General features: G+C 44.6%; 1 protein-coding gene across 2 annotated transcripts in view; it reads right to left on the bottom strand.

Annotated features, from left to right (window-relative positions):
* Positions 1-22,778, bottom strand: part of Rtn1 (reticulon 1) — a 185,862-nt gene extending 163,084 nt beyond the window's left edge. Inside the window, exon 1 of one of the 2 annotated variants that reach the window (XM_060387632.1) lies at positions 22,034-22,778. In XM_060387632.1, the coding sequence (XP_060243615.1) occupies positions 22,034-22,277 (244 nt within the window). In that variant the 5' untranslated portion in view covers positions 22,278-22,778. Of the gene's footprint in view, positions 1-21,324; positions 21,686-22,033 lie in introns of those variants that run through there. The other variant, XM_060387631.1, reaches the window with a different exon arrangement.
* Positions 22,779-26,928: the final 4,150 nt, after the last annotated feature.

The raw sequence follows: 26,928 nt of genomic DNA on the forward strand, positions 1-26,928 counted from the left end.
AGCTGGGAATGGGAGAGGTGGCCCTTCCAAACCCTTCCATTTGGTTGCCAGTGCCAAGCTGTCAGCTCTGAAAACACACACACACACACACACGGTAGCATTACATGGACTAAACAGGTTATATTTAGGAATACATGTGAATATGCAAACACACATACACACGTAATAACAATTAGTGAAGAAAGAGGTCACGAATCTGAAGCAGAGTGGGGAGGGGCATGGGGAGGGTTTGGAGGAAGGAGACATATTATACTGAATGACAAATTTAAAGTTCAACAGCAACAACAAAAAGATGGCATTGTGAGGTTTGTCACAGACTTGCCTGACAGGTGGACAAATTCTGAGAGATTAAAACTGTCGCAGCCACACATACTAAATGCCGACGGCAGACACGGCAAAGCCAGGGTAGCTCGCAGGTGCCTTCAGAGATCGATCAGCTGAGTGCCAAGTGAGAGGAGGAGAAAGTGCAAGCACAGCTTTCCGAAAAGGAGACCCTGGGGGAACAAATGCAGAGTCTGTGTCCTGCACGGGACCAGACGCCTCTCATGAAGTGGCCACAGATCATAGACAGGTGGAGTTTCATCACTAAGAATCCTCCCATAGCCAAACCTTCACTTTAGAAAGCGATGATTATACCATGGCGCTTGGTATAAACACTTGGAAAAGCATTGGGGAAAAAAGAGACTTATTTTAAGAAAATAAATGGGTTAAGATTTAGGTCAAAATCCCAAAACGATTTGTTTGTCCTTAATTTGCTTCATGAAGAAGGCCGCTTTGAGAATCTCAGCACCCTCTTGGGACCTCGCTGGTTCTCTGCAAGAGTGCACGCTGGCTGAGCAGTAGAGCCAGACCTTCTGGGCCAAAAGATGAGGCGGGCAGTTATACAGTCTTGTAAGCAAACTTTGGAATGCAAGGTGACAAAACAAGACTGTCATGGTTGCCTTACGACTCACGGAAAAAGAAAGTACTCGGTAATTATGCAAGAGAGTTTTTGAAATGTAAAATGGCAAAACTGAAAGGGCCAAGACACTGTGAAGAAGCACAGAAGTTTATATGTGGTGTGTGTGTGTGTGTGTGTGTGTGTGTGTGTGCTCTCACGAATATACATATGGGTACATGCACATCAGGCTTGCACAACTCCCAGCCCCCAAACTTTTCTGTGTTAAATGTTTTCCTGATGTTTTCCCAGTATCCCAATCGGAGAAAACTAGCCATATTCGTCCATCCACTCACTTAAAAGTGATTTTTAAACACCCTTTTAGACCAGGTGATCTTCTAGACACTAGTGGTACTTAGAGTAGCAAAAGATGAAGTCTCTCAAAAGAAAGAAAGAAAGAAAGAAAGAAAGAAAGAAAGAAAGAAAGAAAGAAAGAAAGAAAGAAAGAAAGAAAGAAAGAAAGAAAGAAAGAAAGAAAGAAAGAAAGAAAGAAAGAAAGAAAGAAAGAAAGAAAGAAAGAAAGAAAGAAAGAAAGAAAGAAAGAAAGAAAGAAAGATGAATCATGTCTTCATCGGTGAGCTGTTTACTCAGGTTCTGAATATAGAGTTGTTTGTCTTGCTCCTCCTTCCCTTCCTGTGTCAATCAGAAAATATCAGAAGGAAGTGATGGTAAACATTCTGTCCTCAGAGAGGTAAGAACCCTCCTCATTTAGTCTGTGAACAAGCAACAAGAAAAGATTGTAACCAAGTGTGAAGGGATTGGATAGACCTTTTAACGAGAGCTGTCAGTTTCTAAGAGGATAAGGGTGCAGGAGTCTGCCTAATGCAAATAGGGGATCCAACCAGGAACCCCAGTCTATCGCATGCCCAAATGCTGTGGTCCTAAAGAAGAAACAGGGCAATGAGTATAGGAGGCTTTGATTCATGTTCCTTTGACATGTTGCACAGTATGCTCAGGGCTGTGAGTCACCGTTCGGAAACCACAAGAATTTTCACATCTCCTATTTGTGTTTTCAAACTAAGGAAGCACATTGGGCCCAAAACTTCACATCCCGGCTCCAGCTAATTTTTAAAAAAGCCATGGCAAATTCTCAAGGTGCGCCATAATCAAGATTGGAGTGGGCACCTGGTCACTTCAGACTGGCAGAACGAGGTCTCAGGAGCAACAGCACACCCGAGGAAAAAAACAACAGCTAGTGTCATTCAAACACACACGGCTGACCAGGTTCCGTTCTAAGTGCGTGGAACCTCTCTGACTGTGTCAGATGGGTTCTCCGGATTCACAGAGTCCACACAACTAGAGAGGAAGCAGGGCTAGAATTCAAATGTGGACAGAGCTACTCCAGATGTGACACTATCAAAGCCTGCCCTTGCCCACCTCTCAGGAAACATCGGACGCAGTTAGCTCCAAAGCGGAGGGGCAGCATCAGAGTGGCTAGCCCTAACCGCACCAATGAGCTGCCTTCTCTCATCACATCCAGTGTGTTACACCTTTGTCGGTTGTCCTGACAATGTGACGGGTTACACATCAGCCAACATGGAGAGCCACAAAGCCTTCCTTATTGTTTTCTATAATGTTCTCTCTTGCTTTTTTTTTTTTTTTTTTTTTTTTTTTGATTGAAAATTAATGAGCCCTTCTGGAGTAACCCAGCTCACATAGACAAGAAGTAGAATGGTGCTTAGCTTGTCTGGGGAGAGGAAAACAGGGAGCGGACGTTGAAGGGTGAAGGGTGGTGGGTTTCTGAGGATGGAAGAGGGTGGTAATTGCATAACGCTGTGCATGAGGTTTAGTATCCGGAGCTACCTACTCATAGCCGAGACAGAAAATAGCAAGGGTATTTTACCATAATAAATAAAATACATATAAAATGTATTTTAAGAAGTTGATTGGTTGGGAAAGACAACTAGACCCCTGTTGTTTTAGTCAACAAATTATCAAATGAGTAGATACATGGTTAGGGCTTTTTCTGATGCCTCTTACTGGATCTAGCAAGCCTTATTTTCCAATCCATGTAAAGATGAAATTTTCTCTTAGTATTTGTGATCTTTAACAGATTCTAAGGATGGGACGGTGGAACCTTCTTAAAATAAACTGGCAAAATTTGTTAAGGTTTACCTATATCAGAAAGTGATAATAAAGTGAGAAAAAAACACCCAAAATCTACGATTAGTTATATTATCCATCATCTTGCAAGTGAGTTTGATGTTGTACATACTCTGCATCATTTAAAAATTTAAGGTTGAAGAGCTTCAGAGTCAGCATCTTTAGCGTCAGGCATTATATAAAGCATGGCTTTGTGCCTCTAACAGTTTCTCTACATCTACATGAGCCAACACTATTGACGGTCATTACCTTAAGGTACAGTGAAACGCGGCCTCCCTGTTAATAGACTGCCTTTTCAGTGGAGCGCTTTCATCTCTGAGAGGGTTTTTCCATTGATTTTTCTCTTCCTGTATCCGCATCTCACTTAGCAGCAGCAGCAGCGGCAGCCGCCCACGAGGCTGAGCCAGAAACTTAAATAATTCCTCTCTTCATCTCCAAGTTCTAGCTACAGTATTTCATAACAGTCTCGGCCCCGCTTCCCTGGCCTCCCTCTCTCAGTTAGGTACTTAACTAACTCCCTGAAGGCACCATGTTCATCCAGCCTACACACCTCAGGGAGCTTTCCTAACATGCTTCCAAGGGGCTTCTGAGCAGAAAAGAACATCTCAAATGACTCTTTACTGTAAACAAAGAAAAAAAACAACAACAACAACAACTATGGTTCTCAGGACAGGCTGTCCACCATCGCATCGCCATCTTCTTCTTTGGGAGAATCTGGACCCACACAGGATCCCTCACCAACATCCGATCATGCCAGGCTTAGAGCTCTGCTCATGTCCCATGTTCGCTCACAAATGCTTCTCCATGTAAGTTCCCACCCCTGGAGGCTGAGGGCATAGCTCAGACGTCAAAGTGACTGTCAAGGAAGCATTAAGCCCAGAACACGTAAAACTAGTGGCTGATGGCGCACTGTAATTCCAGCATTGGGGTCATCTTCAGAGAGCGAGGCCATACTGGACTATATGAGATCTGCTCCAAAAAAATAAAAGTTCTCACTACTGCTGTAACTTCCCAGTACCGGAGAGGAAGATGATTCGAGGCCCAGGGGAAGGGGAAGCTATTTCAAGGCATTGCCTCGGACAGTTCCATGGAGGACATGGTAGACAAAAAGGGTAAATCTTTCAAATGCCAGCATCACATGCACCTACTCTACAGTAGATGGGGACCAGTGGAGGCCCGAACTATCAACACACAACTGACCAAGGTTCCATATTTTAATATATAAATTTGGAATAATTACAGAAAAACAGAATTTTCAGATAATACCCTGATGCCTGTCAGCGTCCACCCGAGAGTAGGGCATTGTGGGATATGAACAGGATTAGGATATTTGAGGTCATTGATGTGGCAATGTAAGGATGAGGTCAGAAGAGGTCAGAGGTCATATTGATGGCATCTTCTTTATTGACTCCTTGCTACAAGCTCACTGGTTTGTTTTGCTGTTGTTGTTTTGCTGTTGTTGTTTTGTTTTGTTTTTATTTTGGTTTTGGTTTTTGGAAAGAGAGACAGAATTGTTTGAGATGATGATGGATCTTGGACCTCATTTTTTCAATCATAATAAATGCACCTCAGTAGCATGTATTAAAGTCTTTTCTAAGCAATCTCATCCCAGAATTCCTGTCTGTGTGGTCATACCCACAGATCAGAGTTGGTGTATGGACACATGTATGTTTATACACACCTATGTGTTCCACACACACATTCATGAGACACTTTGCCCAAGTATTCAGCCCAGAGCACCCAGACACTCTTCTGCCCAAGCTTTCCTAGCAGTTTGTCACTAAGTTAGCATTATGGATAAAGAAGGGATAGACATTTCAACGGCCCTGGCTATATAACCTGGGCCCATGAAGCAGGGAGCTTATTAAAGTCTCACATTTAAAAACTGCACATGACTTCACTCCTTCATCCATCTACTTGTCCTAAAAATAGTTTTCTGAACATCTTACTGATGGAGAAAATTGCCGTTTCCTAGTCTGGTTCTCAGTGCCCTTGGCCCTTAGCCAGGTGTCAGCAAACCTGTTTGAGGCACATGATCTGCCCAGCTCTGAGAGCTACACGCACTCTCGGAGACACAGGCGCTGGGAGGAGAGTGGTTTTGTTTGCAACGTCGGAATGGTTTAGAGGCTGGAGGACAAGAAGAACAAAGGGAGCTCTGAGCTCCTTCATCGCTGTTCTAGAAACCGAGGGAGCTTGAGAGCCAAACAGAAGCAAAACCAACCAGCAAACAACCGGAAAAGATGCTAAGAGGGAGAAGCACGGCTCCCCACAGAGTGGCTTTCTCTCCTCGTCCCGAAAACTCAGCTCAGTAACCACTTCCGTAAGAGCTCGTCTCTCTTCTCCTTCTGCTGGATGTATCACGTAGCATCCTGTGTAAACAGCTCTCAGATATCCTCACGTTAATAATAACTTAACTCCTGTCTCTCATATCGCCTATTAGACTACTTTATGACCATTTTGTCTACAAATATTAATTTGAAATGTATAATTGTTGATCACATGTCCATTTTATTAATCAAACCTATCTTAGGGTAGCATGCCCGTAAATAGGACAAATGGAAAAATGCTTCCAAGTGCCGGGATTGCTTGTTAATTTAGACTGTTGTTATTTGGGTCGTAGGAGTCATCTGGGTCAGAAGGTGTGAAACCTCAGTGGAGATTCAGCTTCTGAAAAAATTCAAAATCTGAAACATTGAATATTATCAACAGGACATCTCCCTGAGTGGAAAACCCCTATACCACGAAGCTTAGTTTCGCACGCAGAATCTTCACAATACTGCACAAAATTACCTCCAGGTTTTGTGCTGAAGAAGTCTGTGAAACATAAGAGGGTTTTGTGTTTACACTGGGATGCCATCCCCCCCAATACCCCATGTGAATGCAAATTTTCCAAGTCTTAAAAAAAAAGCCAAATCTAGAACACTTCCGTTTCCAGGTGTCTTAGATAAGAGACCCTTGACCTGCACTGAAAAGAATCTCAAAATCAGTGACCAGGACATAGAGAGTAGAAATCCCAGCAACTGAGGAGGCAGAGGCAGGTGGATATTGGTGAGTTTAAGGCCAGCCTGGTCTACATAGTGAGTTCCAGGATGACAGGAACTACATAGTGAGTCCCTGTCTTTGGAAATAATAATAATAATAAACTAAATAATAAGCAATTAAAAAAAAACATGAAATCCAACAGAAGTGCAAAGAATACTTGAGTTGTAGTAGTAATTCATGTCTATAATTTCAGCACATGGGATAGGAGGTAGAAGCTGGAAGACCAGGAGTTCAAAGTCACCCTCAGCCACATAAATGACTTCAAGACCAGCCGGGGCTGCATGAAACTTCAGTCTCAAGACAAAACCAATTTGAGACTAAGAAAGTTAAAAGTTCCCACTTTAAAAATAAGCCTGATAGGCAACTCTGTAGTCCCTGCTTGACCTATGGAGTGACGGGGAAAAACTTTATTTCAGCCCTTCTGAAATAGTTAACTCACCAACAGTTTTAGAATTTATATAAAATGACAGCCCACCTTGTATCGGCCCCCAGCCCAGTGCAGCACCCCCTTTCTGAGGGCAGAGCTGCCCGGTGAGTGTGAGTGTCGGGGGCTGTGGAGGAGGAGCCGTTAAAGGCAACTTTGTCCAAGTATTCTCAGCAACGACATGCTACTATCAAGGACAGCCATCCAATTCATTAACAAAACTCATCACCAAATGGCTTTCATCATATCTATCAGAACTGTGTTGCTGCTCCAGTTGGCAGTCTGTGCCAAAGAAAACCCAAAGTGATGCTTGTGGATATTTTCTGCTGATTATTGTTATAGATATAAGCAGGAGTATGGATTTATACTGTACTTGATTTAAGATGAGTCACATGAACGTTAGGTGAGGGAAGGAAATTCAACCTCCAAGCCCCTTGAGCAGTCATGGACTCTACAGACACTGAGAGCTTTTTCAAAAATGCGATCCAAATACGGGATTAGAACCATCTATTGCAGCCAACGAGAAAGACAAAAGAAGGCATCGGATTATAAAGCGCCAGCACACAGGGGGCGTGCAGGCACTCTGGACCTCTGCTAAAGATCGCTTAGGACTTCTGGAGACAGAAGCCCTGCTTACAGAGACCGTGAGCGGAGCTGAGGAGAAGGAGGCATTAGTTCACCTGATGCAAGATGAACAAGCGTGTGGAGCCAAGTCATCACTGAAGAAAGGGTAGGTTAAGACCCGGACTGAACGTGACCTTGGGAACAGCATGGCTTGACCAAACATTCCTGAAAGTGCATGTTTGTCACCGGCTAAAACTCGAGCCCCACTGTGTGGATTAGGGGACACCCCATTCGGGCTAGTGAGACTTCAGTGGAAGAGTCGTCTTTTGTGTGTAGTCCATGGTGCTGGCTGGAAGCGAGGGGGGACTGTGCCAATCGCCTGTAACTCTCACTCGGATTAACCAGAAGGTAGTCCAAGCCTCTGCTAATCTCTGCTGACCGTCGACCCGAAAGTTCAGGAAGCATGGCTCACCGCTGCCGGCCGAGAACCAGGTACCAAATAAATGCTCGGTTCCCTCACCTTCTTCTTTTTCCTCGCTTTTCCCTGTCCGCTCTGTGTCTCTTAAAGTAGAAAGCACCTTTTTTTTTTTTTCCTTTTTTATGTATTTAAACATGATAAAAGAAAATCCAATGAAGTCCTTGTTCTCACTACCCAAACGCTGCACTGTGATGTCGGGGCTGGCTGTGCGGAAGGGGAGACTGTATAAATAGTCCCACATATCTGCAGGAAAACCCTGAGCTAAATTCTCCTTCATTTAGATAAAGTGGATGTGAATCCTTTGGAAAATCCCCAGGGCGAGGAAAGATCTGCAGCCCACAGATCTGACTCAGCTCCCCTGCTCGATTTCATTGAGCCGGGGGCTAGGGAAGCTCAGGGCAGCCCCGTGTGGAACCCCGGGGAGAACCCCGTGTGCCCTTTAGGCCGTTGGGGGGGTCACCCCATTTACAGAAGTCTCGGGCAGCTCTAAACCCGTGAAGACTGATTTCTGAAAGAGTTAAAGGAAAAAGCTTCCTCCTGTTCAGGATCCTAGAACATGGGAAAACATTTCTGCCTACCTCCCCCACTTTATAATCCCACTCCCCTCCCTTCCCCCCCCCACAGAATAATGCGCGTCATCAACAATCTTTCCTCCCTCTATATGCACACCTCTCCGCTGGAACCCTTTCTCTTTTTTGATGTTCTCTCTCTCTCTCTCTCTCTCTCTCTCTCTCTCTCTCTCTCTCTCTCTCTCTCTCTCTCTCTCTCTCTCTCTCTCTCTCTCTCTCTCTCTCTCTCCCCACTCCAGGATTAAACCAATGCACCTCGCCCTTGTTTCGGTTGCTCCATCCAGTCAACTTCACATACCCTGCCTGTCTTTCCCAGTTGTTCCCTCCTTGCAAAATGAAGCTGAGCCCCGTGGCCCCCACCACTGCTGCCCTCTGATACAGCCTCGTTTGTTCCTTAGGTTGTCTTTCAGGGGCAGAACTGCACCAAGACCTCCCGAGACCTGGGAGTCTGAGATGTGGCTTTGGCCTTGCTCAGGCTACCCGCGCTTAAAGGCTGAGTTTGGATCCCCTGTCCGACCGAATGGTGGAGATTTTTCAATTTCAACAAGTTTTGGTAAAAATTCCTTTCAGGAATTGCAGTGGTTTGAATACAAAACAAAACAAACAAACAAACAAATAAACAAAAAAAAAATGGTTCCCATAGGCTCACAGGCAGAGGCACTATGGGGAGGTGTGGCCTGTTGGAGGAAGTGTGTCACTGCGGTGGGCTCTGAGGTTTCAAATGCTCAAGCCAGGCCCAGTGTCTCTCTCTCTTCCTACTGTCTTCCAATCCCGCTGTAGAGCTCTCAGCTGCTTCCCCAGCACCATGTCTGCCTGCGTGCCACCATGCTTCCCACCATGAGGAGAATGGACTAAACCTCTGAACTCTAAGTCAGCCCCAATTTAATGTTTTCCTTTATAAGAAGAGTTGCCACGATTGTGATGTCCTCTCACAGCAACTGAGACAGGAATCAGTGTTCCTGTCCGTTATCATTGTGATTTGATAAAAACTGAGCACAGACTAGATCCAGTACCGTCCTTAGGAAGTAAAATGACCCTGTGGCGTGTTCCTAACTCGGAACACCTTCAAGATGGACATATTACTGGGGCTTATTTACTCTAAAAGTGTAGGATCTCCCTTCTTAAGATACATTTTAACTCCTTCATATTATTTACCAAAAAAAAAAATAAAATAAATAAATCAACTCTTATTTTAGAGTCTCCGAGTATGCAAACATCCAGTTACCAACAAGGTGTATTTGACTATAAAAGGCTACAATTTCTAGGAAATGTGTCTTCATCCATTTTTAGGTTATTCTAGTAAGCTAGTTGATGCTAGGTAAGATATAAAGAAGAAAGATTCATTTGGCTCACAGGTATGGTGAATGGAAAGCCCAAGCAGCATGATGCTGCACCCTAGATGACGGTGCTCTTCAGGTGAGCACTCCCTAGATGATGGTGCTCCTCGGGTAAGCACTCCCTAGATGCAAAAGCAAAATGGAAACAGCCATGGGAATGAAGAAAATAGATCCAAAATGCAGCACAATAACGTGGATTTGTTCTTTCTTCCACTTCTAGTAAAATAAAATAGAAACACTTCTATAGCACCATGGCTTCGATTTAAAAATAAATACTCGTGTAAATTCAACCCTGATAATTCAAACATGCTGTGTAGCAATTTACTCTTCAATTATGTGGAATAAAAAGCCTTGTTAAACAAATTAATGGTGTGACAAGCAGTGGCAACGCCACCATTTCTGTAAATAGGGTACTTAGAGGCTACCGTGGGGCTGGACGCAAAGTTCGTTCACTTATTCTCAAGGAGAGCGGGTGCAGAAGGCACCTCGAGTTACAGGTAAAGCAACACATTGTCACTTCTGCAGCTGGCTGAGACTTCTCTCCCAGCACGGCTTGCCCTCTCACAGCCTGACATAGTCCTGCTCTGCTGCATTTATCTTTATATCATCTATTCAGCTTCATACCGTGTGTGTGTGTGTGTGTGTGTGTGTGTGTGTGTGTGTGGTTAGTGCTTCGCCAAATATTTGCTTGACAAACAAAAGAGAAATCGTATTGTATTGAAGCCATGGCTGCTGGGTAAACAACGCTCTATTTGAAAGTGTTGGGGATCATGGAATTCTAAAGAGTTGGAAAGTTATTTATAACCGTGGGAGGCTGGGGGGGCACAGATTTGCGTACAAGGTGATGCTGCTGCATTTCCCTGGAAAAAGATTGCCAAGCTTTCATCGGGGTCTCGACCAGCACCTGTAATTCTGAAAAGACTCTGTAAAGTACTGATCTAATGCAACAAAGGGGTTACCTTGGTCGCAGAGCCAGCCCTCACCACTGAGTCCACACCCCCAGTTGCAGGTGTCTTTGGGTGTAGACCACCTCCACATCATAGTTCTGGTGACATTGATCCCCAAGTCCTTTCTCAAGAGCTGCTGAGGAACCCCGAGGGCCATCCTCTGGAGTCACCCAAACACTTCCTGCCCAGTCCCTGAGCCATCAGACCAAACTTCGTGTGTCTTTTTGACAGCTGTCATACCTCATTCTATCTTTTTTCTATGTGGGCGGTAAGTCTTCGGCTCCTCCCACTACAGCTAAGGCTTCTCCTGTCTCTGCCCTGACAACGCCGCATCCAGGGCTCTGCTGGGCCCTGCACAGCTCTCCTGTGCTTTGGTGTGTGCTGAATCTAACAGTTCTTTTTTTGAGGAATGGCTGTGTCACCCCACTGACTTAGAATCAGCCATTTAAAAAAAAATCCTTGCCTTTTTTTTTCTTTCCTGTAGAAGGATCACAGTCCTGTACCCATGACCCTCTGACTTCACCCAAGCACTTAGTCTGAGCATCTTAACAGGATTTTGCTAGTATATTTATTAAAATCCTTTTTAAATACAGCTAATCTTTGCTTTTGGCTGAGGCTCATAGGTAAAGACTACTAAGTTCTATCTACCTGGTTCCGGCCACCACTGTTCCCTTAACCTCATTTAGGTTTCATGCAGATTAACACTCTATCTAATAGGCAACATGGACCGCCCGAATTATGTAATGGATGTCGCACAAGAAAAGCCCAGTAGAGGCACAGAGGGAGGCACAAGGTCACTGAGAAGAGAGATCCAGATCGAGGCCTCGGACTGCCACTCCTTAGCTGCATGACTTCAGACATGTCAGATGGTCTCTAACTTCAGTTTCCTTGGATGCTATAAATAGCCATACTTTCTTCATTATGGTGATAAGGACTAAATGCCAATAGCCTGGCAGTGCTGTGGTAAATGGTAAATTCTGTATTTACAATTTGGCTTGCAAGCCAGGCATGGCGGCACATGCCTTTAATCCCAGCACTCAGGAAAGCAGACGCAGGAGGATTTCTGTGAGTTCGAGGCCAAACTGATCTACAAAGCAAGTCCAAGACAGCCAAGGCTACACAGAGAAACCCTGTCTTGAACAAAACGACTTATAAATGCTCATATTTAGTGTCCACATAAGAATAGAGTCACATCTGGGAGTATTAGAAACGGAAAAAATATTTCAAGGCCCTAAGGTATTCTAGTTACTTTCCTCTGAAGACCACACCTGAACCCAGAACTGGAAAGAAAACAAGCCCTGCAAAGGTTCCGTGCTGCAGAGTGAAGGCTTTCGTGATTTATCCACTTTCATTTTCAGTCTGTGTTCTCCGCCTGGCCAAACTGGTTGTTTCTATGATTCATCTTCAAGTGCTCTGACCTCTACTCCAGTCTATCCGCTCTCTCATTGAGTCCACACACTGAGATACGGGGTTCATTTCTTTCAGATACTGCACTTGTCAAATGAAACTTTTTCAACAGAGCTTTTCCTTATAGATTTTGTTTATTTTATTTTATTTTATTAACTCGGGGTCATCTTGCTCACAATCCTGCTGCCCCAACATCCCCAGGGCTACAATGGCAGGCCTGTGCCTTTGTGTCTCGTTCTTTATAGCTTTTACTCCTTGGAGCTTTTCTATTTCTATTTTATCATTTTAAGTGTGTGTTTTTTGTTTTTGTTTTTGTTTTTGTTTTTTATTACTTACCAGGCTGTTTTGCGGCAGCTCCTTTAAAATCATTGCCAGGTAATTTCTAATTTTAATGTTGGAATGCCTTTTGTCACTCAGGTTCCTGTTGGTTCTTGAAATAACGATTGCTTGTCTTTTTCAGAGACATGATTATTTTTACTTTATGTGTATGTACCACACATGTGCCTGGTGTCCAAGGATGCCAGGAGAGGACGTGAGCTCTCCTGGAATCGGAGCTACAGATAGCTGTGAGCTGCCGTGTGGGTGCTGGAACCAAACCTGGGTGGGTTCTCTGCAGTCAGTACTCTTAACCACTGACCTGTCTCTCCAGCTCCATAACAGTTATTTTCCAATTGTGACCTGGACCTACGAGACCACAGGTCTGACTGACATTATCTGAAGCCTGAATGAAGGGTCCCTGCCTAGAGGCTGGTGGGTAGATCCTTGCTACTGAGCGAGCAGTGGAGAAACTCCTGGCTCTCCACTTCGCTCCCTGTAATGTTGCACTAGTTAGCCACTGAGTTAAGCCTCTTCCCTTACCGGCCTTTAACAGTTTAAGGCAGTATTTCTCAACCCTCCTAGTGCTGTGACCCTTTACTATAGTTCCTCGTGTTGTGGCAACCTCCAACCGTAAAATTACTTTCCTTGCTACTTCCTAACTGTAATTTCGCTACTGTGATGAACTGTAATGTAAATATCTCTGTTTTCCAGTGGTCTTGGGTGACCCCTGTGGACGGGTAATTCAAGCCCAAGGGGGTAGTGACCCACGGGTTGAGAATCACTTAGGGGACAAACGGCTCAGTTTTTCAGTTGGAAATTTGGGCCCCGTTTATTTCATGGTGCTCTCCAGTCAGAGCGATCACTGTCTGAAAGCATCAACTCTTGCTTCTTCCTGAGAGGAAGGGCTAGCGCTGAGTGGCTGTTCTTGCTCATGGCCTGTGGTATCTTCTTGTTGCTAGCTTTCCCGAGATCTCGTCTGAGCTATGTTAAGAAAAAGAAAACCTGGAGAGTTTGTTGCTATGTCCAACTTCACATCACAAGGTTCCTAGAAAGCCTGACTTCTCTCCACATTTCAGTCTTTTTATACTTATCTCATGTATAAAACACTGCGGGCTTCTTGGCTTTCTTTTAAGCAGGAAGGAAAAGGGAGGTCTGTGCTCTCCATCTTCACTGAACATTAGCTGAGTCATCTATACTATACTTTACCCTGATGAGACAGAAGACTAGCTCGCACAAGGTCACAGGATGGGCAAGTGCACGAGCATGATCCACTGCGCAACCCACTGCGCATCCACTATTGCGCAGGCTGCCTCTTCAGGCCAACCCTACGCATCCCTGAGACTGCCTCTGTCTGTTGTATCTATGCTTGGGCTGTGACCCTAGCTTATCAGGTCTCATCAAAGCTGGCTGCATCATCTTCCTCCGGGGCCTGACAAGGCTGCACCTCCCGGGGGTGGGATCAAAGAGACGGCCACTGAGTTCATGTCAGAGACAGCCCCTGTACCCCTTACTAAGAAACCAACTTGGAAACTGAGCAACCAATGGGCTTCCTTTGAACAGGGGGGGGTCTAAGTCCTTTTCATGCATGGCCCTTAGTCAGAGTATCAGTCTCTGCAGGCCGCCTGGGCCCTGGCATTTTGGCTTTGTTGTTCTCCTTGTGGAGTTCCTGTCCCCTCCAGGTCTTTCTATCTCCCTCTTCTTCCAGAAGGATTCCGGCACTCTGCCCAAAGTTTAGCTATGAGTCTCAGTCTCTCCTTCGACACCCTGATGGGTAGAGTCTTTCAGAGGTCTTCTGTGGAAGGCTCCTGTCCTGTTCTTTTCTTCTCCTACTTCCAATGCCTACCCTGTTTGCCCTTTTGAATGAAGATTAAGCATCTTAACCTTGTACAACCACTGTGGAAATCAATCTGGTGCTTTCTCAGGAAATTAGGAATAGTGCTACCTCAAGATCCAACTATACCACTCCTAGGCATATACCCAAAAGATGCCCTACCCTTTAATAAGGACATTTGCTCAGCTATGTTCATAGCAGCTTTGTTTGTAATAGCCAGAATCTGGAAACAACCTAGAAGTCCCTCAGTGGAGGAATGGATACAGAAAGTGTCGTACATTTACACACTGGAATACTACTCAGCATTTAAAAACAAGGAAATCATGAAATTTGCAGGCAAAAGGCGGGAACTAGAAAAGATCATCCTGAGTGAGGTAACCCAGAAGCAGAAAGACACATATGGTTTATACTCACTCATAAGTGAATATCAGTCATACAATATAAGATAAACGTACTAAAATCTATAGTCCTTGAGAGGCTAAAACAAACAACCCTACACTTACATTTGCTCAAGCCAAGTTCCACTGTGCAATGTAAATGATTAAAATTTCCTCTCATGTACCATCTATAACCCATTGAGATACAATGTTCACTTCAGAATATATATTAAGAATGCATGTATATAGAACCTGACCTCTTTTCATCTCCTCTAACATTATCTGGCTCAGGCCACCATGATCTAACCACTGCTCATTCCTTCTCCAAATCTCTCCCCATCATTGCTGGGTTAAATTCTTCACATGATGAACCCCTTAAAACAGGCCCCCATCTAGGGGTAAACACCTCTGACCGTTTCAATCAGAGTAATAGTCAAAGTGGTGGCAAAGACCCAAAGAACCCAATCTTACTTTTTTTTTTGCTCATCTACTGTTCTTCTCAAGCTGATTTTACTTTCACTGTCCTTTCTGGTACTTCGTGAATGCTCCAGGGACACTCACAGGAGACTTGTGCCCAGTGTCTGAAATGATCTTTCCTCAGCCATCTCACCTCCTGTAAACACCTGGCTCAGCACCACCTTAGCAAAGAACTCTCTCTCTGAATCTCCTCCCTCCACTCTCTTCCTCTGTTTGGGCTTTCTCCAAGGTCCTTAATATCCCTTCAAGTGTCTGTTCTGGTTGCAATCTTCTCTCCCTCCTCCCCCACCCCAGTCCCCAGAATATACTTTTGGAGAAACAGACTCTTATTTTTCTCTACTATATCCTGGGGCTTACAACAACATCTGATATATACCATGACACTAATAAATGGTGGAATTGTGAAACAAACATGATCTTATTAAAAATAAATCATGAATACAATTTATTTTTCTCTATATACTCCTTTGTGCCTTTTAAATTATAAGAGCATCTAACAGACATTTCCTTCCCCCAAAACAAAAATTAAAATTAAGACAAAACATATTTTTAAGAAGAGTTTTTCTTGCTGCTTTTGGGTAAACACTGAAACGCCTTTTTCCTATCAATGCTACCCTGTGGCATATCAGTCATCCCTTGAAACAACAATATTTGTGCAATCAAAGATCATACTTTCTGCACAATTTACCGGTTGAGTTCTTAGACATAATCAGTGCTCTGTATATGATTCTGAAAGGAGATGTTAATTCAGATGACAAACCTGAAGAAAAATATATGGTTATGTTGTGTGGGCTCTATTTTAGTAAACCATGAATTTCTGGAGATTAACATACTCCTTGTTTTGAAAGGATTTATAATTTCTATAAAATACATTATTCGCTTAATTCTTGGCCAGAATTAAGGATTTTGCCTTCCAGGATTTAAGAATCAGTTGTTTCTCTGTCTTTAATATGGTATCCACTTTAACTCTGAGATATTAGTCGTCTTCTAGAAAGATACTTGGAGTGATGTTGAAACTGCCCGTCAGCCCCGTGAGATAGAAGACGGTGCAGCTGAGGATCTAGTCTCATCACAGCAACTACAAGGAATTTTACTTGTCATGAGTTTCCAGACATCCCGTGTCTTTGAGCTTTTCCAGACTGCCCATCTACGTCACACATGGCAAGCATGACGTGGGAAGCTCTTCCTGCCCTTTTCGCAGACTTTATTACCACAGCCTCCTCCACAAACAGTAGGCTCTCTAGTTCATAATCTTCTCAGTGTCCTCTTTGGTCTCAAATAGAATTTAAAAATACAAAACCCAGCTGGTTTTGGCCATGTGTTTTTTTTATGATGGTTATAGTAAAGAGTGTTCATGTATTGATATATTAGTCTCTTTAAAGTACAGCCTTTATTTTCTTAAATAATTTAATTATAAAACCGTAGGTGCTGTGCAAGTTCCCAAAGGATGGAGGCAGCCATCAGTCCTCCCCAGCTGTGATACCCAGGCACCACATCAAGAACAGCATGATGTTAACCCTAAGAGCAGAGTACTTGTACCCATCCCTTAGCTGTAACCAACAGTTCTTATAACCCAGTCAAAAGAGGGAGACTATGGCTAGTCCTAGAAACCTGCCTAACTACTCAGCAATAGTGAAATCATGATTATTGGAGAGTGAACAACAACTAATTTCCTAAACCAGCATAATCCCCAACAATAATCTATAAACATTTGTCCCCGTGCTTACAGATGAGTGTGGTTTTCACCCCACATCAATGAAATTTCTCTTTTGCAAGAGAGACCACTACAGAAAGCCACAATCCATCAAAATGCAGAGCTGTGGAGCCCAGTCCCAGTGAATACATTCGCAAGATATTCCCACACTTAAGGCTCAGGAAACTTTGCAGAAGGAGTGGAAAGATTATAAGAGCCAGAGGATCAGGGAGTTTCCTAGTAATATCAGAAGCCACACCCATAAAGTCTCATCAACATGACTGTCCAAATGTGAGTTGAACAATGATGACACCAATGAACGTGCCAAATTGGACGGAGAAAAGTCTACATGGTCTCAACTGTAAACAAAGAACTTACAGACAACTGAAGAAAGTCAGGAACAGGAGAGGTATTCTACCTCAGATCACATCAACTGGCCATCCAGTACCAAATGGTCAGCCTTGAAAACATACATACAAGTAGCATTATATGGAACAAACAAGTTACATTTGGTATATACATATGTGTATGTGTGTGTGTGTGTGTGTGTGTGTGTGCGCGTGCGTGTGTGAAAAAGCAATTAGTGAAAAAGGAGGCCATGAATTTGAAAGAAAGTTAAAGGGGCTATATGAGAGAGTTTAGAGAGAGGAAAGGGAAGGGAAAAATGTTAAAACTAAATTATAACCTTAAAAATAATAACTATATATAAACTAAATCATAACAAACAGAACTGAAGATCTTAGAGTAATACTTAACATCGTCGTTACTTTGAAGAAGGTCAGAATGAGACAAAAAGAATGAAAGAGAAGTGGGTTTATCTTCCATAGCTATATAATCAGAGTGAGCTGTACTCACATTTATTTATCTTGTGTTGACCTCTGAAAACTAACTCACGCTCTTGTTCCTGTGAAGCAAGAGAAGGGCGATGGCCTTCCGGCCAAGCTTCCAGGAAGGATTTGAGAAGGAAGAAAATGAAGAGTGACTCAAAAGGAAGTGTATGACTAAACTAAGCACAAATATGAACCAGAAAGTGGCACATGTTCTAGGAATCCTTGGCCTGTGTTCAGCAAATGCATTTGGTGACTGCTTGCCAGGGTGAACTGAGCCCTAGCAGTTTCTCGCTTTACAGATAAAACTTTTTGTGACCCATGCTACCTAAGATGGACACTAAGATGGCAATGACCAACAACTTGCCTCCAAGCCCTCCATATTAGAAGTTCCTATGCAACCAAGAAAAGGAACACAAACAGGTCTATGGGGAAGGGGAGTTATACGCAGAGTGAGTTTCCAGAATGGTGACTCCGAAAACCTCAACTTAGGCTGAATGTCCTGATGACACATATCCATTTTCAAAGTAAAGTATAGAAGCATTTCTGAATTTTAATATACCCTGTCCTAGTGCCCTGTATCCAGAGATGTGTACCATATTTAACTGCCAGAAATGTTAGATCAGCAGTTCTCAAGCTGTGGGTCATGACCCCTTGGGAGGCTGAACAACCGTTTCACATGGGTCACATATCAGATATCTGGCATATCAGATATTTACGTTATGATTCATACCAGAAGCACAATTGCAGTTATGAAGTAGCAACAGAAGAATTTTATGGTTTGCGGTCACCTTAGCATGAGGAACTGTGTTAAAGGGTCCCAGCATTAGGAAATGTTGTGAACCACTAGATTAGACTGTGTCCAAAGGCTACATCTAACAAAATAAATTGCATTAGGCTCCCAGACTATTTCACTTATTCTATAGACTGCAAAAGCAAGGTATGGTATGGATTCTTCCTTCAATATCACTATGGCATTCTCAAAATACAAAAAAGAGAAAACTAGAATTTGTACCTTATAAAGGGTATTGCCAGAAAGTATTTCAAATTAAAGACATACACGCATACACACACACACACACACACATCCCTACCAAACACATACAATAGTGAATGTAGTTTCCAAAAACAATGACTGGTAAAAGACTGTAGTTTCTAGATGGAATGTACAAATATCCTCTACATGATTTTTAAATCATGATAGATGGAAAATACAGCATCCCGTCTGACTTTTTAAAAAATATACTCATGAACTTCATGATCTCAGTAATGCATATTGAAAAAGAACTCTTCCTTTTCTTTTGGTAATTATCTTCAAAATTATGTCAAATTTATCGATAGAATGCTACAATGGAGGCAATCCACTCTGAACTGGCTTTTCCTGGCCATTCTCCATCCTGTTAGCCTTTCCATGCAGTCAACAAGTTAATTCCCAAAGCAGGCGACGAGTTAACTTCTTACCACTTCAGTTTGGTCAAGTGTTCTTCTTAAAATTCTTTCTGTAGACAAAGGGCCATTCTTCTCTCCTTTTGTTTTTGTGTGCTCCTTTTGACTAGTTCCCAAGAATAAAATAACTGATCATATGATGAAGAAGAAGAAGAAGAAGAAGAAGAAGAAAAGAACAGTTGCCCTCAGCATCCTTTGTATAAAACTATGAGAGGCTGGCAAGGCTTCACAGCTAGCAACTCTGACACTCTGTGGCTTCCACATGGCAGTCTGAATGTTTCTTTGCCAAACACATCATTGCACATGCCCGCTAGCAGTTCAAGATGGGAAGGGCTGTAGCTCAAGAGGAAAGTGTTATTTTTTTGTCATTGTTGAGAATTTTTCTATGCTACAAAAGTAGCAGAAGGAGTGAGAATATCTGAAAATTCATTCAGCGTAATAAGCCTTTATAGCCTGCTTTAATGATGTTGAGATATATATATGTATATATATATATATATATATATATATATATTCTGGAAGCTTACTGAGAAATATTTTTGGAACTATTACTTGGGGAACTTTAATTACCATCGATGTATAAAAATAAATAACAGAATTTTTGTCCAGATGGCATGATTGGTGGTTCTTTTTCAGAAAAAAGAGAAAGTTTTAAAAACATTCATATCTGTCTTATATGGGAATACTGCGTGCAAAAATGAAGTCGTGTGTTTATAGCGCTTTGCACTTAAAGTCTAAGTTTCATGTCCATTGAAACTGAAGCCTAAAGCACTCAAAAGAGAAGAATAAATAAAGCACTCTTCTTCCCCTTAGAGGACACAGAGACAAAACCACTGGGGCCCAGGGAGCAGATCCACAGCAAACACAGCCTCTGGGACTCCTTGAGCTCAGGCTTCCAAAGCTTCAGAACCTCAGGAAAACTGTTTTCTATTTATAAAGCAAAATACAAAACTGCAAAGTCAAGCAAGGTGCTCCATGGTCTTCCCTGGGTTTTTGTCACTGATATGCTGATTTTTGCTTATACTGAAAAAGGGAAGAAAAAAAAACCTGAAAAAATAGCATGTAAGGAGGCTGGTTCTGCTTTTATTTGGATTTTTTAAAAAAGTATATGGGTACTTATTTGGCAGCAATTTACAATAGCAAGATCTTACATACCAACCAGTCTTGTCTATCAAGTACAGAGCTTGAAGATTAAACCATTAGCCAGACAACAATCATACGACAAATCCCTTCGTGCGGTAATAATCAACTAAAACATTTCCATACCAGTATGTACATCTACATCCTTTCAATCTCCCCCAACCCAAACTTAGAGCCTTTTTTGATTTTACTAGTTCATTTGATGCTCAGGAAAGAAAACCCCTAAATTACTTGACAAGACAAAATGACTTCATCATAACAAAGATGCTAATTGTGGAAGATGGTGACTATTTCATCTAGTCACTGATCTGTACCAGGGCATTGCGTCTGTCTTAACTCGTGGAGTAGGTTTGTAAATGTTTCCCCATTAAAAAGAAACGAGTACAGTTGCGTTAATCCGCTTGATTTAATCAATCCACAATGAACGCCATACTAGGACATCATTACAACGCCACTCACGGGGAGGCAGGTAAATCTGCTAACCGAAGAATTTACTGTGTTCTGGACCGTGAGCCACCCTCAGCACAAACAGCTTCGGGTTGCCATCCTTTGCCTTTTGCTCCTGCGGTTATACGTTCAGACACGAGAAGTTGCGAGAGAGACCAGGTAACTCTCATTAGGTTTAAGTCCCATAGCAGTTCATACATGACAAGTGAGGCTGTCAGCAAATGAGGTCTTTTCACTTGTCGTCCTTCCCTTCCTTACCCATCCTCTGCCCGCCCCCTCCCACCCCCACATTCTCTTTCCCCTCCTCCCCCTGCCCGTCCCCACCTTCTTTCACTCCGGGCCCCTTTTTATTTCTTGGTCCCTACTTTTTTTCTTCCCATCTTTCAACGCATTCTCCAAATCGCCTTTGCTGGCTCAGACCGCGTTTGCTCTGGAGCGCTGGAGTGGAGTTTAGACAACCTGAGGCACTCCACGTAACCCTCGAGAAGGGGTGGCTTAAGAAAGGAGTTTCCCCAGACCAGCCGCCGGGACCACATAGGCCAGTCCGCCCCTCCCCCGGGGACACCCACCAACCCAGGCCTCACGCTACATCACCCAAACTACACAACTCCCACTGGCGCACCGCGGAGCCTCTCCTGTAACAGCACAGCGCACCACCCCCTACAGGCCTTCTTCTGGAAACAGCCATCGCCAGGTAGCCAGCCCTCGCCACAGTGCGTGCAGTTCTCGCCTCCGACATCCAGGACAGGCCGCGGCCCTCGGGTTGATCCCACCGGGCAACGATTTGTTCTGGCTGCGAAGGGCGAGTCCGTCAGGAGAGGAGACGCTGAGCCACTGGCTTGTTTTTTTGTTTTGTTTTGTTTTGTTTTCTCTCCATACGCAAAGGCGAATTCAGACTGCTTGGTAAACTGTGCCTGGACCACTAGCCACAACCCCAGCACCGCAATCCACAGCCAGGACCTTCACGTTTTGGGGGGTTCCGAGCGTCCATACTCCCTGATAGGCTCAGGTACGGAGCAGCGAGGAAATCGAAAGGGAAGGCTACGACTCCCAGCCCTCCTACCGCGCTGTCCCTCCGGAACCAAGCGCAGGACTCCTGGGGGTCTGTTTTCCGCGCGGGAGAAGGGGAGCAGGGTGTGGCGATTCCCTGAGGATGGGGACAGGCAGGATTAAAGTCCCTGCTGCGCTCGCTGCCTACACCCGGCGGCAGGGTCCCGAGGCAGTGGGCCCGGCCCGTTGCTAGGTTGCCTACGCCTGAGGTCACCGGCGGAGCACGCCGGGCGCAAACACGCCCCAGAAAAACCATCACAACCTGACACGCCTGCCCTGCTGCCCCGAGGCCCCCGACAAGACGGCGAAACTTGTTCCGGGGCGCAGCAGGAGCTGGGTTTGCCGACGGGGACGACGTCTAAGGTTGCAACACGAGTGATGATGAAATGACAAGACCGTCAGCCTCCTCCCCTTGGCCGCCGGCGGCACCCCGCTCGTTTCCACCGGAGCGCTAACCTTTCCAGCCGCTCGAGGCGAACCCCAGCTGGCGTTGGCGCCCCAAGCAGAGAGAGGCCGGGGAGATGCAGAGGGGAGTTGTAGATTAGGGGGTGTGGGGAGGATCCGCAAGAACCAGGGTCCCGGCCTCCACTGGCGGGGTCGCGGGGCCCGCCGGGCTTACCTGTGGATGCAGTTTCCATGGCGACGGGAGGCGACCGGGCGGGGCCGGAGCACAGTTCCCGCGGCGACACTACCCCAGCTCCGGCGGCGCCGGATCCCCAGGCAGGCTCCCCATCCTGCTGCGCCGGCCTGGCCGCTTTCGGCGTAGCCGCTTCGTCCTCCCCCTCCCCCCGGCCCCCGAACCGCTGGGACCCGGGGCTAGTCAGAGGCAGCGGCTCGTCCTGCAGATCCGGCGGTGCAGCCATGGCTGGCGGTGGCCCCCGCTAGGCGATGGAGGCTTAGCAAGGCCGGGGGTGCAGTGGCTAGGGGCGCGGGCGCTCCCTGCTGCTGTCCCCACCAGGGCTCGCGGCTCCCGGAGGCTGCAGAGTCTCCTCGCCGCCGTCGCTGCCTCTGCTGCAACTCGGGCCGAGCCGCGGCTGCTGCTCTGGGCGCTTCGGCTCCTCCTCCTCCCCCTCCTCTTCCTCCGGGGGCCCCGGGGCGGCCGCCGCCTGCGCTCCTCCCCTGCTCCAGAGGCTGCGTGCTGGGCCAGCGCCGCTTTGCTACTCCCAAGCCTGTTATTACGCAGGTGAAAATGGCCTGCTTGGTCCGAGTCCTCCCCCGTGCACGTCAGCCACGGGCCTGCTAATGGCAGGCTCTGATTAGGGAATGTGCCACATCCAACCTGCCCTTCATGTGAGGAAGAATACCAGGGAGGACCAGCAGGTTCTGGCCGCAGCTTGACTAAACAAGAAGTTAAAGCTAGACTGGAGTCCTGGAACTCTAGAAGAGCAAGGGAGACTGGGGAACGTCAAGACAAGGGCTCTGAGAGTGACCAGAGTCGGCTGCAGAGAGCTCACTGGTCTGAGCGGTCACCTAGTGAAGACAGGAATCTGCAGCTTGGGGGTTAACAGACTTCACCCCTGACACTGTCCAGAACCGGTCCGAACTAACAAAAACAATTAACAAAACACGAGTACAAGAACCGGCTCCGTCAGGAGAAACTCCACAAGAAAAGCTTTCCAGACCTGTTCCAAGTAGCACCGAAAGCGAACAGGGCGCTGCTAGGCATACAAACAAACAAACAAACACACAGACAGACAAACAAAAACCGCTCTGGCTCGCTTAGGAGACACTGAGCCGTAAAGCCGTACAGAGGGCAGGCCGTCTCCGGCCCTCTGTTTTATTTGACAAGTGGACATTTCTAGAAACTGCTGCTGCTCCCCCTCCCTCTCCCCACTTTACTGTGCTCTCTGATACAATGGAAAATCCTGAAGGGTGGAGGTGCGTTTCCCGTGTTTAGGCCTAGCTTTTCAAACAAGCCTTCTCTTAACCAGTCCCTAAACTGTAGCATGGTGTCTGCCTTTCAAGTCTTAGGTTAAGTCCAACATCAGAACAGAGGAGTATAGTTGTCTGTTGGTCAAATCCCCCCCCAATCCCCGCGCCGAAGAAAAGAGGTGAGCGGTAGCATGCTGGAGTGTGTAGCGTGGAGTGTGTGGCGTGCTGGTCGAATGGGTTCTCAGCTACCAGTCACACCTATCTGTAGATTCAAAGGCAGAGTCAGCACCCTACGGATGCTCCCAAATATGAGCAAAATAATTCCTAATTCTGCATAATCTTTTGTTCTACCGGCACAACAACGTTCAAAAGACAGCAATGAATCAGAGAAAATGTGGTGGGGATTCTCACGGTCGCCAAGTTTTTCATTATTGCTGTATTGAAAATTAATCCCAGAGGCTGGAGAGATGGCTCCGTCGTTAAAAGAGCTTTTCCTGATTTTCCAGGGCACCGGGGCTTGGTTCACAGCACACATACAACAGCTCATGATCGCCTGTAACTCTCTCTCTCCCTCTCACACACACACACACAAATAAAACTTTGAGAAAATGAAAAATAAGTTTCTTTGAAATGTTCATTACTTTCACTGTAATGATGGCTTCACAGTTCTATGCATATGACAAAAATCAAGTTGCAGTGTGTATATGTGTGATTCAATGCATGTCGGTTATTCTAGTAATGCTATACAACTTAACTCCTCCTACAATAATAAATCCTTGGTTATCCTGAATCATCATAGGTTTTTTTTTATTTATAAGAAAATAAGCGCCTACTTAAGATATTATTAAGATGAGAAGGCTTATTTCACTGCTGTTTTCCCATGAACTTGATGAGGAGGCACTTGGACAAATTATTCCAATATCATGCTTAGAACGCTTTAAAAAACCAAGAATGCCAACACTCTCATTTCAGAATACATGGGGAAAAATAGCCAGTTACGTCTGTATTTTATTCAGTATAGGAAACAGACAACTTCACTTTGATAGATTGTTCTGAAAAGATATGGGGTATGCTGATGATTCCCAGTAACGTAGAACTGGCCTAGGATATGTGAGGCTCAGAGATTGGTCTGCGGTGTGTGAGAGAGAGATAGACATAGATGCAGAGACAGAGAAAAACAGACCCTTTAAAGGAATGTACAACATGCTTCAACTGAGCAACCCTCACAATTATCTTTACTTACAGGCACAGCGTGTAATTCATATAAGTTATCTGTGGGTAAAGAAATATTAAGGTTTTGTGCTGTGACTTTAGAAGATTCACATTGATGTCATGTCACCTGTGCATCCCTCCGAGCTGAAACTTCACTGGTTTGAAGATTTATGGACAGAGCACATAGTGGGTGTTGGGGTTCTGGGACTCACATAGTTGCTACAAGTTCTGAGTTGCTCTAAAATGAGTTTGAGATGAAGAAAATCAGGCCAGAGCTTTTAAAGGCATTCTCAACTTTTTAAGACAACTTGGAAGAGTTGAGTCTTCGGTTCTTGTTCTTCTTGTTGTTGTTGTTTGGTTTGTTTTATGTCCAAAAAACAGAATCTGGTGAGGAACATTTACATTTTAACTCCAACCAAATCTTTACTTGGGTGGGGGGATGGGATGTCACAACCTTAGCCAACCTACTCTCTCTGCATCCCAGTTTCCTTGATCAGAGACTGAGATGTTTAGAAGTACCTCTGTATAGGATTAAAGGACATTTCATATAAATAGAATCAGGCGACATACAGACTTTTGTGACTGATTTTTTTTTCTTTTCATAACATTTTCAGTGTTCACTCAGGCTGTGGCGTGTCCATATTTCATTCCCTTTTTATTGATGAGTAAAGTTCAGAGGTGTGGATAAACCTCAATTTTCTCATCCATCAGTCTAATACCTTAGGTTATTTCCACTTTGGACTTATTACAAATAATATTTCTAAAAGGGTTTGTATATAGTTTTCTGTCTGGGTGTTTTTGTGTCCCTTGGATGCAGAAAGGTGACTAGAATTGTTGAGACAGAAAGTAACTCTGTATTTAATCTCATGGGAAAACTGCCAGGCTATTTTCTGAGCCAACAGCACCATTTAAAAATTGCATTGCTGAGGCCACTCCAGCCAGGGAAGTAGGCAAGCTACCTGCAAATCTTCATCTCTCCCTCAGCTCCTCCAAATCTAATCCCTCAGCCTCACCCCCATCTCTGTAGCAGACCACCTACTGTAACCTCCCCTCCCCAGTCCTTCAGCCCCAGTCTCTAGATCACACATATATTCTCCTCCAGCCTTCCTTCTCCTCATTCATTCTGTCATCCCAGCCCCCAACACCAGCAGGTTTTCTCTGGGAACTCACCAGCCAAGTCTGACAGAGAAGTAAGAAGAACAGCAAAGCAGGTAGGCAATCTTCAAATCTCCCCTAGTCTCACCCCCAGCTCTGTAACAGACTACCCATTGTGGCCTCTCCTCATTCTCTGCTCCAGTTCCCAGGGGACTAAGCAGATCCTGGTGGGACATCCTCCTTTCTTCCCGCTCAGTCCAATCCCAGCCCATCCCCCATTTCTCTACCTAGGTAGGAACACCTTTTACCCAGAACACCCAGTGGTCATAACTATCAGGATCCCTGAAGCATTTCCTACCAGGCAACACACTGCTACCTCACTCTCCTGAGAACCAAAAAGGACAACAGAAATCAAGGAACAAAACACCCACCCAACAAAGACATAGACATCAGCACCTAGAATTACAATTTTCCCCAACCCAGATTCCTAGGTGCCAGTGTAAAAGCACGGTCAATAACAAATAGGACAATATATCCCCGCTAGAACCCAACAACCCTACCACCAGAGGCCATGAATATTACAACGTAGCTAAAACACAGAAAGGTATCTTAACCATAGCCTTTATCAATATGTTAGAGGTCCATTTAAAAAATGAATAAATCCCCTTAAAGAAGTCTATAAAAGCAGAATGGGAAGAAAGGAAATGAAGAAAACAGTTCAAGACCTGAAAGTGAAAGTAGAATCAATAAAACAATCCAAATTGAGGGAAATCTGGGCATAAAAAAATTTAGCAATTTGAACAGGAACCTTGGAGGCAACCTCACAAACAAAATATAAGAGATGGAAAAAAAAACCCACAGGCAGTAAAGACACATTAGAAGGCATGGATATCATGGTCAAAGAAAATGTGAAAATTTTAAACTCCTGGCACAAAACATCCAGGAAATCTGGGACAGTATGAAAAGATCAAATCTAAGAATAATTAGAAGAAGAAACTGGGTCAAAGGCACAGAAAATATTATTAACAAAATGATAGAAGAAAATGTTTCCAACCTAAAGAAGAGGGTGTCTATGAAGGTGCATGAAGCACACAGAACACCAGGCAGACTGGACCAGAGAAGAAATTCCTCTTGGCAAATAATAAACAGACAGAACAAGGAAAGAATTGTAAAAAGTGCAAGGAAAAAATATCAAGTAATGTATAAAAGCAAATTTATTAGAATAATACCTCACTTCTCAATAAAGACTCCAAAGCCAGCAGGGCCTGGGCAGACTCTAATAGACCACAGATGCCATCCCAGACTATTACACCCAGCATAATTTTCAATCACAAT

Source organism: Meriones unguiculatus, chromosome 7 (assembly GCF_030254825.1).
Source record: "Meriones unguiculatus strain TT.TT164.6M chromosome 7, Bangor_MerUng_6.1, whole genome shotgun sequence".
Lineage (NCBI taxonomy): Eukaryota > Metazoa > Chordata > Mammalia > Rodentia > Muridae > Meriones > Meriones unguiculatus.